Genomic DNA, 15,547 nt, shown 5'->3' with positions numbered 1-15,547 from the left:
CTAAGTGTTCTTCATGGTCTTGCATACTTATTTTCCTCTTAGTTTTTAGGGAGTCTATAATGAATTTACAACATTTCTTTGAAGCTCGGAACAATGCTTTTCCCTGAGCAGTAGGGTCAACTAAACCAATTCCTCCATTTTTTACTTGCAGATGTAATATTTTTTGTTCATCTTGGTTTAGATGAGAGCCAAATAAAGCAGGAAATAGGTTTTGTTCTATTGAGTTTTTTATCGGATGAAAATTAACGTCTTCACTTTCCACAACTCTTTGAAAAAAAATCCATTCAGCTTGTATGGATTTTGTGGCAACGGCATGTGCAGATTGTGGATATTTTTCAGCTACATTCGCCAGACTTACCAAATGACTTTTCCACTTTTCTACCTTCTTTTTAATAAAGACATCTTTTTTTTGTCACATCCAACAAATCCTCCTAAAAAACTACTCCCAGTAACAACCTCTAATCCTGATATGTTGGATAGGTCTAATGTTGATGGTTCAGATCCAACAATCAAACGGGTTTTGTGAGCTTGTGGATGGTAACCATATTTAGGCCCAATTTCTTGTGATTTCTCCCACCACTTCATCACATTACAAAGTTTTCCTTGGCATGATGAGTCATCCGCATACCATACTTGGTTTGTATCTGGGATGGTTTTTAATTTATATATTAAAGGCAAAGTGGCTAATCCATACAATATCATAGATAGTGGGTCTCCCTGAGTAACGCCTTCCCTGCTATACAGTAGTTTTTTACTTCCTGGCATAATTAGTGCCGCCTCACTCTGGTATGTGTTAATGTGTTGAAAATGAAACGTGCAGCCCTTGGCCATCTAATTCTTGCCTGCCATAACGCATGTACTCTGTTTATCTTGTTGAAGGCATTGTCAGCATCAACCATTATCATACAGCTGTCTTCTTCAGTTTGACATTTTTCTTCATATTGGTCTCTCATGCAATGTATTGCGCCTTCTATTCCTGCTTTTAATCCTACACAGAGTTGATCAGTGCCACATATGTCAATAACTTCATCACCAGCTGCAAGAGTTATGCATTTTGCTAAGATACGGCGGAGCACTTCTCCTATACCCACCGCTCTAACACCAGGGCATTTGTCGATTGCCACCAAACGATTAGCCATAAGTGCTTGTATTTTTGACCAAGGTATGATTTCTTCATTTAACTTCGTTGCTAATTCAGCAATTGACGCTCTTAAAAAAGCATTTTTTTACCATGCCTTATTAAAAAATCTGTCCATTGTTCAGAAGTACTCCCGCCAGGCCCACCACTCCCATGCAATTTTCTTGCAATATTCTTAAATTATTTCTTATTGAACTATCTTATATCTATTGTACGGGTAGGTGTCTGCTTTTTCACCATTTTTGCCTACATTACATTTTATCATATTATTCTACACATATCAAATATTTATGTGGAAATATCTGCTCTTATCGTGTCTAATAAAATCCAAACATTGAAACCTTGCCTAAAATGGTACCCATCTTGAAAAAATATTTGCACCTGCCTTTATTACGGACTTTGGCACACTGGTTTGGTAACATTATTGAAAATAACACGACGTTTTGGCTGTAAAATATGGCACAAAGAGAAAATACTATTTAAGCAGCTACTCTCATGACAGAAAGGCCATATTCTTTTTAAACTAGATCACATAATCCTTTATAAGATACGTTGATTAACAATATGTAAACGTCAATATATACGTAACAGCCAATTTACAGTATTTTTGCTTTTTGGAAATGCCCCATTGCTATGTCATTTGCATTTTGTTGTCAATGAAGCCGCATGACCATATGAACTAGGAGGCCCCTAACAGTTCAAGAATAAAAACCAACTTCACTTCAAGTATTCCACTACACCTAACATTCCGTAGAGAGATTATATTGACAACTTTATGGATAAGGCTGAGACAACTAACTGACATCCCCCATGTCAAGGAATTCCAGCAGTAACCCACAATCAATTTCTCAAAAATATGCTAGAGGGTTCATTCATTAGCACAGAAGTACGATATGAACTGACGCGACGTGACGAAGGAAAAATCAAACTTACACTGTAACGGATATACCCCTCTGAAGTTAGAATATGTCTTCCCAAACATTATTTTCTTTTGAAATAAAATCATGTTACAAATCACGGACTTGTTTAGCTACAAAAGATCCATCAATACGATTTTAATACTGTTTAAAAGTTCTTCCTAAGAAAGAGATAACATACTAATAATAACACCGATGACGTACGGTATGGGGAATATGTTATTGAATGATCAACCAAATTTGGCAACTAACGCAATTAATATCATTATTGTTGTTACACTTATTACTCTTTAAACAATACTAAATGCTCAAAATATGTATATTTCACCCAATTTATTGCAGTTAGATGAATTAAGGTAAGCCTTGAAGAAAGTAACCGTCGATTTCGACGGGTTTCACCTAGTAGATTTCTAATAACCCAATTACAGTAACATGTAGGCCTATTCACCTCTGGTTACTCCCCGTGGACGTCCAAATTTTAAATGTTAACATTTTAGAAGGGTTAGACAAATCATGAAACTCTAAAATGCTGTGGAATCCAACCAAAAATAAGGTAGAAAATAGAATTTAAGACAAACATTCGGTGATTGGCTCACACATCTACATGTTTTTTTAGTTAAAAATGGCGTCAGCTGGTCCATATAGATGGGATGTTTACTTCAGTACCCAATAGTGAATACGGTGTACATTACATGTTTTGGTCGAGTTTTCGACCACCGGACGACCACTAGTATTATTTAATTTATAGATCACTTGACTTGATTAAAGTAAAGCCATAGATAAAACATACTCCCCTAGTAGATTTTTCATCCCGTATGGAACAGCTGAAGCCCGTGCATAACCAAACAGTAAACCACAAATCCTTAAATTAACCCTAAAATAATAAAAAAAAATCCGTCGACACTGACGCACGCAGTGTCGCCGAACATGAACTAGACACGAAAGACGAGCTTAAAAATTTACAATGGGATAATAAGTCTACTAGTGGTTGGTTAGTCAATGGTTTCACCTAGAACAAAATGAGCCTTACGCGCAAAACTGGGGTTTTTAGTGTTCGTATTTTTTATTTCCAATGGACATAGGCACGTTTCAAGTAATTAAAAGCCTTCTCAAGCTTGTAAAGAATACATCAAAATAGTTATATCGTGATCTGTTTGTTCGTTTTCCCGTCGAAGAGAGCGTAAAATAACATCTTGTGCGTCACAGACAGACAGGCAGAAATTGAGTTAGCACGCGTTTCTGCTTTCCTATCGTATGACTCGTTCCATACGATGAAACTAACCGAAACATTTATCATTCTAAGCCATGTACAGACAAAACTCTAATTTTAGCGAATTTCCCATATATTCCATATAGCAATTACAGTAGGTCTCATGGTAAGACTAGATCCAGGACCGATTTACTTTTTCGTTTTGATAGGGTGTTTTACGGGGTGAAAATTGATTTTTCCTATCTTTGACCCTAAAAACACAAAGTTTTATAATTTCCCTCCAAGCCATTTTGTAGAGCTTACAATTTTTTATGAATATTTTTGTAAAAATCGAACCCGGTAAATGGAAATTCTGGAAAGTCTGCAGGTTTGTTGCGGCGGGAGTATTATTTACATAGATTTTTGGTTCTTATGTCACTGAATTGTATTCACAGCATTAGTCATCAACATAAATTTCTGTGTATTCAAAATATACTGAACTAATAAGTAAACAATTGAAACATAGTTCAAAGATTTGAATATAGTCGAGTAAATCCGTAAGACAGCCCAAAGAAAATTGCTTAATTAAAGATTGGTTATTTTGACTAAGAATTGTGTGCATTTACTAGTGAAACGGTGTAAAGAAATCGGAGTCTCTGAAGTCCAAAATTAAAGATGGCGTAAACGACGTATATGCATAAAATAACGGAAGAATAGGATTTTACCAAAAACGGTCAAAACTATTTTGATAAAAATTTGGTATGTTATAGTCCTTTATATTCTAAAGAAAATGGTACAAATCCCATTTCTGTAAAAATTACGGTTCAAAAGTTATTGTAAATTATGTTATTTTCCCATAAAAAACCCCATAAAATAACGGAAAAATCGGATTTTCACAAAACTGGCCCAAAACGATTTTGATAAAAATTTTGTATGTAGTCCTTTAAATTCTTAACAAGATTATACTAATCCCAATTCCGTATATTTACTCTCACCGCTTACACAATATGATAAAGGTTGTTGACAAACTTATGGGAGAAAGTATGTGTCAGAATGCTGATACCGTTTATTTACTTTCTCCCCCTATACCATAGTATATGGAGAAAGTATTGTTTTCGTCAAAATTTTCGAGTTTGAGTTTTGAGTGGATATATTCGTTTTGGGTCCCCCTGGACCCAAAAAAGTGGTTTTTGAAGTGATGTCTGTGTGTGTGTGTGTGTGTGTGTGTGTGTGTCTGTGTGTGTGTCTGGATGTGTACAGAGCTAGGGACTACACCTGTGGTCCGATTTCAATGACATTTGGTATGTAGGTTCTAATCCGTGGTATCTCCAGGCCTTTTTTTCATTTTTTTAATTTTGATTTTTTATGGGGATTTTTCCATAAAAACCCATAAAAAAACTGGAAAAATCGGATTTTTTCAAAAATGGCCCGAACGATTTTGATAAAAATTTAGTATGTCATAGTCCTTTAAATTCTGAAGAAAATTGTACAAATCCCATTTCCGTATATTTACTCTCACCGCTTACTCATGAGAAAGGTTGTTGACAATCTTATGGGAGAAAGTATGTGTCAGAATGCTGATACCGTTTATTTTAATATTTGACAACAGCTAATTTGAAACCAAAAGGTGAGTGAGCTTAGCGAACGAACTTCAACCCGGAGGCAAGTTAGCGTAGCGAACGAGCTAACCTGAAGGCAAGTGAGCGCAGCGAACGAGCTCCAACCGTAAAGGTGAGTAAGCGTAGCGAACGAACTTCAACCAGGACGTGTGAGCGCAGCGAACAAGCTCCAACCTAAAGGTGAGTGAGCGTAGCGAACGAACATCAACCAGGACGTGATTGAGCCATGCGAACGAGCTCACATATGAAGTTAAACGGGGCAAAGCCCGCGGGTACAGTTAGTTGTTCATAAGCATGTGCAATATTTGATGTAATACTAAAATTTAAAGGCTTTACTTTCAATTTTTTTTAAATTTTATTGTTAAATTTAAAAGTGATTACTAGAACCAATATTTATAATTTATAATAGTATAGATTCCGTTGCACATTGCAACGTGCTTGCAATTATACAGGTCTTATAATAATAATGTTTCATTTTTGAAATCCGAATGGAATTAATAATAAATAAAAGTTTTTTCTCCCACTGGTAGCTACGCGCCAGTTCTGGTTACGATAATTATAAATCCCTGTGTTGTGAGGGAAACGCCACCGAGCGTCCTTACTCGATAATGGGGGCGAAAGGTGCCAAATTACCCACCCGGCCTTGGCGCGGGGATTTCTAAAGCGTCCGTCCGCGCGAACCACCATTTTGAGGGTGTCCGCGTCAAACACGTCTGGGCTAAACACGGAGCCAAAGTGGGCTGCAGGTTTGATTCTGGCTTGCCATTGTAGATAGTGGGAGTGTATTCCAATATAGGCGTATCCGCCATAACACTCTTTAGCTATAAATAATAAATAATCTTTCATACTGTTGCGGGCTTAACGGGTTCTTTACAATAAAACTTGGCGATTTTATGATAACTGTTTATTTACTCTAATTATTCTCTATTTACAATATTTGCAATTACCTAACACCTAACTAACCCAATCTAAACCTAGCTAATGCCTATTCTAATTTACAATGTTTCTACTTACAGCTAGCCTCTACAGGATTTATCACTACTTCTGTTACAGCACTGTCACTAGTGTCACTACACTGTCTCTACACCGTCACTACACTATCACTGCCACTAGCACTAGCACTGGTCACTAACACCGACGGGCGCTAGCTGCGACGATTCTCGGAAGGCTCAACTCAACTCAACTGCCGTGTGCCGGAAGACGGTCCCTTATATAAGTTTTCCGTGGAACATTCTGGAGACCCCTAGTAGCCTAGACAAAGGTGTTAACGCCGTAGGACTGTAGAATGTTCTGGGTCCCTATTGAGGTAGTCCGTTAATTGACATGGGTCTATTGTCTATCACTGGTGCGCTTGGAGAAACCCGTGTAAACAAACAACCCTTTTGAGACGGCGCCTGGCTATTGTTGCGCGGGGCTCCTGACTTGTAACACTACCCCCTCCTTAAGACTGTTCTATCCCAGAACAGATTTCCCCTGAAGCTTGCGATCTTCTGGTCCACCAGAGGTTCCCCATGGGTTGTATACGCAGACCACAATTTCGATGCCAGTGTCCTTAAATAGATCCTGCACCATATTTCTCACAATCCTCCATTCCAGTCCGTCATAACCACATCCCAGCCTGGGAATAGCAAGCTTTTTGATTCCAATCCGAAGAAGCTTGTCTCGCAGGTCTTGCAGGCTTTTCTTCATCGATTCGTAGGAGTGCTTCTTACTTGACGTTTCCTTCGTAACGAGGTAGAACAAATGCTGGCCGTTGCGCTTCAGGTGAAGCGCAACGGCCAGGGTCGTGCCAATGGTGGGGCTCTGCCGCTCAAGATATTCGGTCCCTCCAAACTTTTTCCTGAAGACTGTGGCTATACCTCGCGACGCTCTCAGGTCTTCTGCTACGCAGTGTGCCAAGGCATATTCCACTGGCAAGGTGAAAAGGTCCTTGTATAACGGCCTCGGTTCTTCATTTCTACGTCTCTCAGGCACTACGTCTTTTGGCTCGGTCGACAGGTTACGAACTTGTTGTTCCTCTCTTTGGCCATGATCTCCTTTGTGTTATCTTTGGGACGTCTGTCAGTCTGTCACTAAACAACACCACTTGTGACGTTGCCAATTCTACTAGGCCGCGGCCTGTAATTAAAGGCGGCCGTGGTCGCGGCTATATTGTAACCGCGCCAATCACTTCTTTTATCGTGGTGTTCTATATATAGTTTTGATAACATTAATGGCTTTTAAATACAGGGTGATTTGTACTCAGTGTGACAAAATTTTTTTGGTGTAAGTACAAAGTAAATGAAGTGTGATGATGCATATCAAATGTTCCAAGTCTAAAAATTAGCTTCCCAAAAAATTATTTTATGTTTTTCAAAAATAACCATGTTTTTAAACTTAATACAGTGATTTCTCAATTACCTGTATATGGATTTGAGTAGATAATCTCATTTTCGTGTTCTATATTAAATTTTGAACAAGAATAATGGAAAATGACGGAGGATCAGTTGTAAAAACTCCATGGTAAATAGATTCAAAGATCAAAATTAAGATATTTGATAAAAACTTTAAAAACAATTGTCTATTGCATTTTTCACACCCTGTATACAAGAAAGTGTCGGAATATGTTAAAAACTGCGCCATTTTATAAGCTTTCCAACGATATGCTACACTATTGAGGTTTATGTCTGCTTATGTACGCTTTAATGGTTTGAAGACTACAAAGCATGGTGTCTTTATCATTTAAAACATAGAAAGTCAGCATGTATTAAAGCAAAAGTTGTATTTTTGATTCAGCTTGAACAGTAAAAACAGTAAAAAAGTTCCTTGTTTTCTGGTATTCAAACCACTAAAACAAGCAAAAGAATATCTAAACCTCAATAGTGTAGCATACTAGGTACGAATTCAAAATTATCATTGGCTAACAAAATTTTACTGTATAAAGTTATGATCAAACCAATTTGGACATACGGAATTTAACTTTGGGGGACCTCGAGCAAATCCAACATCGAAATTCTTGAACGATTTCAGGCTAAGGCACTGAGAAGAATTATTGGCGCACCCTGGTTCGTATCCAACACTACAATTAGGAATGACTTCAAAATTAAATCAGTGAAAGAAGAAATTACAGACCTTAGCAAAAATTATCAAGAAAAATTAGAATATCATCCGAACAGTCTTGCTGTTAATCTGCTGGACAATAGTCAGTGCATTACCAGGTTAAAAAGTGTTGTGCATGTGCTGGACCTAAGCTACAGATTTCTGTAAATGTTTAAATGACTGATTTAATTCAGTGATAGGTTTAATTTCAAATTTTTGGCAAGACTTGTTGATGAACAGGTGCTTGCTTCCTGACATTGTTTGATATATGTTTTACTTATTGTTCTCATATTTGAAGTTTGAACAGATTGTAAAATAAATTATGATAAAAAAAAAAAATAGTGTAGCATATGGTTGGAAAGCTTATAAAATAGCGCAGTTTTTAACATATTCCGACACTTTCTTGTATACAGGGTGTGAAAAATGCAATAGACAATTGTTTTTAAAATTTTTATCAAATATCTTAATTTTTATCTTTGAATCTATTTACAATGGAGTTTTTACAACTGATCCTCCGTCATTTTCCATTATTCTTGTCCAAAATTTAACGTAGAATACGAAAATGACATTATCTACTCAAAACCATATACAGGTAATTGAGAAATCGCTGTATTAAGTTTAAAAGCATGGTTATTTTTGAAAAACATAAAATAATTTTTTGGGACGCTAATTATGAGACTTGGAACATTTGATATGCATCATCTCATTTACTTTGTACTTACATCAAAAAAAATTTGTCACACTGAGTACAAATCACCCTGTATATGGAATTGTTATTCATCTGCTGATTATCGTTAACGTTTAGTATTCAATCCTATCATAAATATAGTTCATTCAAAGAGTCTTAGTAACTATATTCAATAAGAAGCCACTACAAAAAATACACCTTGGGTGCAACAGTCTAAAGATTGTTTTCAGCCTTGGAAGAACTAAACAGTACCAAGAACGTCCCCTGAGGACTTCTGGAGATAATTTTATTTCACAAGGCCCAATCAATTTTTATTTAACATCAAGCTTCCATTGCCAACGCTGTGTTGTAATATTTTTGTTCACTTTGTTCTTCCAACCCAGGGGCAACCAATATTTGTAAAGAACTAGTCAGTTGAGAGGTATTTGAGAGTATTTACCAATAAAAATATATTTGAATATTTATATTTAAATATACTAGCTGTTACCCACGGGCTTCACCCCGTTTGACATCATAAGTATTAATAAAACTATTGATTGGTTAAGTTAACCTGAAATAAACAAATTACAGTAAAAGAAACAAATAATCACACTTGATTTTAATATGGTAATAAATTGAAAGATTAACAAACAAATAAGTACAGCTTATTTTTAGTAGTATTATGGAAGTATTTGTAATATTAGGTATATGAAAAGTTCCCTTTAGAAAGGAATTACGGCCTTAAAGGGCAATTTATGAAATAATGGATAATTTTGCGCAAGGTTTCTCGTCATGACGAACATTTTAAGTACCTATATGGTTTATGGGGGTGTGACTTGTAGTTTTCTCAAAAGTTCATGGGTACTTTTGGCTTTATATATAGACTAGCTGTACCCGCGGGCTTTGCCCCGTTTAACTTCACAAGTGAGCTCGTTCGCATTGCTTAATCACGTCCTCGTTGAGGTTCGTTCGCTACGCTCACTCACCTTTTGTTTGCAAATTAGCTGTAGTCATAAATTTAAAAAATCAATAGTGCTGCACCCTGTTGGTAATCCTTGTAACTTTAATGCTATTGAACATCATAGAACAGAACCAACTTGTTTAATTGAAACAGCTGTTAAGAAATTCCTTTTAAATATGAAAAATCATAAGGTTAACATGGGAAACTCCAGAGCCACTGGGGCGGAGCCCGAAAGCCCGATCAGAATAAAAACTACTTAGTTTTCCTATTTAATGCCCAAAGAATCGGTGTACCGAATTCAGCCTCCTAGGTAAATGGGAAGTGGGAGAATTAGTGATGAGTGAGTAAATGAGTGAGTGAGTCAGTCAGTCAGTGAGGGCTTTGCCTTTTATATATTTAGATATTGTTAAAAGTCAGTTCTTTTTCTTTACACTTTTACTTAGTACTGAATCACTTGATCACAGTGGCGTCATTTCACCAAATCCTTGGGGGGGGGGGGGGGTGAACACTGGGGGTATAATTGGCAATTTTAGAGAAAAAAGAGGGGTTTAAACTTATTTTAATTGTCAAAGCACTTCGAATGAAAACAAAGTTATGAGTAAAATTTATTTAAATTTACAGAAAATTAATGAAACTAGCAATTATTGACAACAGACAGAAACATAATAATATTTTGGTAAGTTAGTCATCTAAGAAACGTGATCAATACTTCCATGGTGTATTAATTTTATTTTTGTTATTAGATTTATGACCAAATTCTCTTGTACAACATTTAGACTTATAGCAATGAATACAGTAAGTGTACTCACAGCCTATAGTTTTTAGAAGTATAATTTGGTTTTTAAATAAAACACAATTTACGTAGGCGTGTTGTGGTTGAACGTAGACAGTATTCTTTGGCGTATTGCATCTGTAGACGATACTTGGGTTGGTGTAATTATTACAATGGAATAAAGCGAGAAATCCTGGACAATTTGGCATACTAAAAATAAAACTGAATTAACACTGTGCTACATTTCTTGAGCAATTATTGACAGAACCGATTTGCATTTTGCAAACAATGAAAACATAGGAAAAGTCATAGAACATAACCAAGTAGAAGAAATATAAATAGAATAATGTTTTTTTTCTTTTAATATCATTATTATAGACAACCTAATGCGGCTATGAGTGGGAAACATTTGTAGAAAACACTAAAAAACAAGATCAGCTTTTGAAAAAAATTAGATATAAAAAAAATGATTATATCTAACTGCTGTGTACATCGTGAGTATTTCCACAATCTTTGAGCCACTGAGCCGACTCAAGTCATCGGAAATTATGACTGTAATTCGTTTTAAAATAACGCCTGTAATGCGTCGCAATTGCTCGAATTCGAGCAACAGGTGCACTAGTGTTGTTCGTCAAAGCTCTTGCTAAGCAAAAATACAATCGAAACGTCTCGAGAAGTTCAAACAATCGAAACGTTTCGATTGTAACATCTCGCAATCGCGCATCTCACTAAAAAAAAAAACACTAAACAGAGAGAAGTAGGAAGAAGAAGAAAATAGTAAGTAACTACTGTAAGTAACTAACTAAACTAGAGAAAGAGAAGTGATTAGTGAATGTGAAATGTCAAGTTAATTGTTCATCGTTCTGTCTCTGTTCTGAAAACTGAATTACTAGTTAGGCCTAGTTGGTATTTAGTGACTTAAAATATGAAGAATATAATAAAACACAACTTTTTATGTTCAAAATTATAACATAAATGGAAAACTGCAGAACACACCTTCAAGCTACATTCATGTGATACCTATTCCTACCGATTTTAACAACAGATTTCTCTGGTAAGATTTACTGTTATGATTTTACTGTTAGTTTAATCCTAGCCTGTTATTTAATTGGGATGTTAAAAGTAACTTATAAACTCTCATGTTTGCTTTTTTCTTGATTTGTTCTTTTAAAACCTTAAGGAATACCTTAAACATAAAGGTTAAATGAACTGTTTTTAGGCTAGGGATTTAAGTTTAATTATTGTAAAACATTAACTTAGGCTATAAGTTTTACAAATTCTAGCCTAGAACACCTAACACATTGAGTTTGAATTGCCTAACTTAAGGTAGCCTATCTCGTTTATTTCGATTTTTTCTTTTTCTGAGACAGGTAGGCTAAACTTAAAAATTATTAACCCTCCGAGTGTTATGTGTCGAAAAATCGACACATAACACACTTTGTGTAGTGTTTTGTGTCGATTTTTCGACCCACAAACACTGTTTACGGCAAAGGCTCTATGACTGACTGAATCGGATTGAACTGGATCGAGTTAGGTATCGTTCTTTTCCTTAAAACTTAAGCTTTCTCCAGAGGTCTGTCTCAGCGCTGTATGTTCTCTTAGCCGATCGTAATTGTAGCAGACAGCTGACGTGCGTATTTGTAATCAGCTTGGTTAACCTCGGACCGATGACTGATGTGTTTTATTACGTTTATCATTGTTTTAGTGTTAAAAATCAAAAGTAGTGATATACGTGGTGCATTATAAGAAGATTTAAGTGATTTTGAAGGGCTGGTTGATGATCCTGAAGAAGTAGGTAGTGATATTGATGTAAACTATCAGCCAGATTCCTAGCTATGGTTAGGCTATGCATTCTTAGCTAAACGCAATGTACTGAAATCTGTTTTTTCACTCATAACTTATTTATTTGATAACTTACCTCACTATATGATTACCTATATATTTGTAATCCTCATAAAATTTAGAACAAAGTGGCTATTTTCAAATATTTATAGGCCTATAATTTATACAATTTCATTGAGCGCAAACTTATTTTTTTTTTGAAAATTTTTCAAAATATTTTTTTCTTGGTAGCCTAATTATTTGGACGTAGTGACTACTCGCAAAAGTGAATTTTTTTTTTTATAATGACCTAAATTTCACGCTGAATCCGAAAATGAGGTTTTTATTTTTCGGAAAATACCGGAAATTCCCGAAAAAAGGGAAAAACGGGAAAAATATTTTTTTTACTCAAAATATGTCATGTGGGTACTCAAAATATGCGGAATATTGTGTAGATTAAGAATATACAAGAATTGTTTTGATCCGATGAAAAACACCGGAGATATGACGAAAAAACTGAATAATCTGTTAGGTTAGGCTTGGTTAGGCTAGGTTAGGTTTGGTTGGGTTTGGTTAGGTTTGGTTAGGTTAGGTTAGGTTAGGTTAGGTTGGATTGGATTTGATTAGGTTTGGTTAGTTAGGTTTGGTTAGGTTTGGTTAGGTTAAGTTTGGTTAGGTTAGTTTATCAATAACATGAGTATTGTAAGTAAACTAACCTAACCTAACCAAACCAAAGTTTGGTATTGTATTAGTATTAGTATTGTAAGTAAACTAAACTAACCTAACCAAACCAAAGTTTGGTTTGGTTAGGTTAGTTTAGTTTACTTACAATACTCATGTTATTGATAAACTAACCTAACCAAGCTTAACCTAAACTAACCTAACAAAACCTAACCTAACCAAACCTAAACTAACCTCATCATTAGGTTAGGTTTGGTTTGGTTAGGTTAGGTTAGGTTAGTTTATTTACAATACTCATGTTATTGATAAACTAACCTAACCAAACTTAACTTAAACTAACCTAACCTAACCAAACCTAACCCCAACCTAACCAAACCTAACCAAACCCAACCAAACCTAACCTACCCTAACCAAACCAAACCTAACCTAACCTAATGATGAGGTAAGGATAGGTTTGGTTAGGTTAGTTTAGGTTAGGTTAAGTTTGGTTTGGTTAGGTTAGGTTAGTTTACTTACAATACTCATGTTATTGATAAACTAACCTAACCAAACTTAACCTAAACTAACCTAACCTAACCAAACCTAACCTAACCAAACCTAACCTAACCTAACCAAACCTAACCTAACCTAACCAAACCTAACCAAACCTAACCTAACCAAACCTAACCTAACCTAACCAAACCCAACCAAACCTAACCTAACCTAACCTAACCTAGCCTAACCAAGCCTAACCTAACAGATTATTCAGTTTTTTCGTCATATCTCCGGTGTTTTTCATCGGATCAAAACAATTCTTGCATATTCTTAATCTACACAATATTCCGCATATTTTGAGTACCCACATGACATATTTTGAGTAAAAAGATATTTTTCCCGTTTTTCCCTTTTTTCGGGAATTTCCGGTATTTTCCGAAAAATAAAAACCTCATTTTCGGATTCAGCGTGAAATTTAGGTCATTTTGAAAAAAAAATTTCACTTTTGCGAGTAGTCACTATGTCCAAATAATTACCTTTTTTTTACCTAAAAAATTTTTTTTAAACAAATGTTCCTTATGTTTTATATATTGAAGCCCATGATTTTCCAAACAAAATGGTATATAGAACAGTATAATTAACATTGTTTTTAAGCTTCTCAGATCCGTTTTAATAAAACCTTGCAAATGAGCTAAAAATAGGCAGACATTAAGGCCAAAACAAGGGACACTCGGAGGGTTAAATTAGCCTAACTTATGTCAGTGAAATTTACAGGTTATAGGCAATTCGGCGGTGGTAACTTAGGCCTAATAGGCTACTGAACTTATACTACTTATGTTATATTGTATTTTCTTTGCCTTATCTACCTACCAAAATTAGTCTATTTTAAGCACTTTTTACCTTTGGGACTTTTGAGGGAAACACCTACCTAACCTAGGCCTAATTCACCCTGAAAATCGTGTTTGGACATTGAGAAAAATGCTAGGGTAATTATTTACCGTATTTGCCCTGGGATATGATGTAATTTTTATACCTATGTCTACTTACAGTATTTTTAACGCTGAATCCAAAAATGCAATCAGTTTTGGTCGGAGAGATTCCTAAGTGGCCCTACAGTTAAATAATTAATAAGCTTCAGTTTTGTAGATTTATTAACATATTTGTGGTATAGACGAGTCCAAGTTCTAGTGGCGACTAACACTAAATGGGTTGAAGGTTTGTGGAGTGGAAACAGCTGTCAGTATCCCAATGTAGTAAATACACAGTAAATATTTGCCAATGCTACAAATCAGCGATTTTAGGTGCTTGAAAATCTTATTTTTGCTTTAAGTAAAAAGTATTTTTGGCAAATATTTTCTGTTAGGTATCTACACTGGGATATGATGTAACTTGTAGTTTTTATATGTCTAGGCTAGGTCTACTTACAGTTTTTTTAACGCTGAATCCAAAAATGCAATCAGTTTTTGTTGGAGAGATTCCTAAGTGGCCGTAAAGCGACTAGGTTAAGATTACGAATCTAATTTAACTTAAGGATAATTGAGCGGTACTGAAGGTAGGCTAATATGGCGTGGTCTGGACGGGTCTCTATGTGAACTGAGGAGTGAGGAGGAGAGCAAACAGCTGTTTATACTGACTTAATGCAAAATGAAATCAATTTGTTTTGAAACCAAATAATCAGTTCTTATTTAGGCATGTGAGGAAGGTAGGTCGGGTTTTATGCGGATTCGTGACTGTATTAAGTGTTTTGAAGTGAGGTTAGATTAGGAAGCTAAAGGGGTAATTATTCCGTATAGCCTATTCATTTATTCGTACATACAGCAATCGCCATTTTACAAAATATGTTTGATTGGTACAGAATATTATTATAGGCCTACATTTTTCTTTCAAGCCGCTTACATGCAATAATACTATTAGATTCAATAATTTAAGTTGATTCGGTTGTAGGTACAATTAATATTAATTTACACAGAAATAACACAAAAATAGAGCATCAAAGACAATATAGAACAAAGTGAATCTAAGCGCAGTGATAATATAGTTCATGCTACATGCTATGAAAATCAATAAATACTACATGCCAAAGTGCATTCTACTGTACATGCTAAGTTTGTGCTAACTGTGTACGCTATGAAAAATTGACAAATAGGCCTAATTACAAGGTAAAAATCCAAGAAAAGGAACAGGAATAACAATTGACTAGCATGAAAAAAAACAAAATTAGCTCTTCCTC

General features: G+C 35.4%; 1 protein-coding gene across 1 annotated transcript; it reads right to left on the bottom strand.

Moving 5' to 3' along the window:
- Nucleotides 1-6,315: 6,315 nt before the first annotated feature.
- On the bottom strand, nt 6,316-13,603 carry LOC128999498 (ADP-ribose glycohydrolase OARD1-like). Its single transcript, XM_054426065.1, has 2 exons — nt 13,576-13,603; nt 6,316-6,899 (listed from the first exon to the last, which is right to left on the bottom strand). The coding sequence occupies exons 1-2, from the start codon at nt 13,601-13,603 to the stop codon at nt 6,316-6,318; spliced, it is 612 nt and encodes a 203-aa protein (XP_054282040.1).
- Nucleotides 13,604-15,547: the final 1,944 nt, after the last annotated feature.

The sequence above is a fragment of the Macrosteles quadrilineatus genome, unplaced genomic scaffold (genome assembly GCF_028750875.1).
Source record: "Macrosteles quadrilineatus isolate MER2022 unplaced genomic scaffold, UCM_ALF_1.0 Scaffold_1__1_contigs__length_201487025, whole genome shotgun sequence".
Classification (NCBI taxonomy): Eukaryota; Metazoa; Arthropoda; class Insecta; order Hemiptera; family Cicadellidae; genus Macrosteles; species Macrosteles quadrilineatus.
Note: the sequence above shows the minus strand (reverse complement) of the source record. Positions and strands in the feature narration are given on the sequence as shown.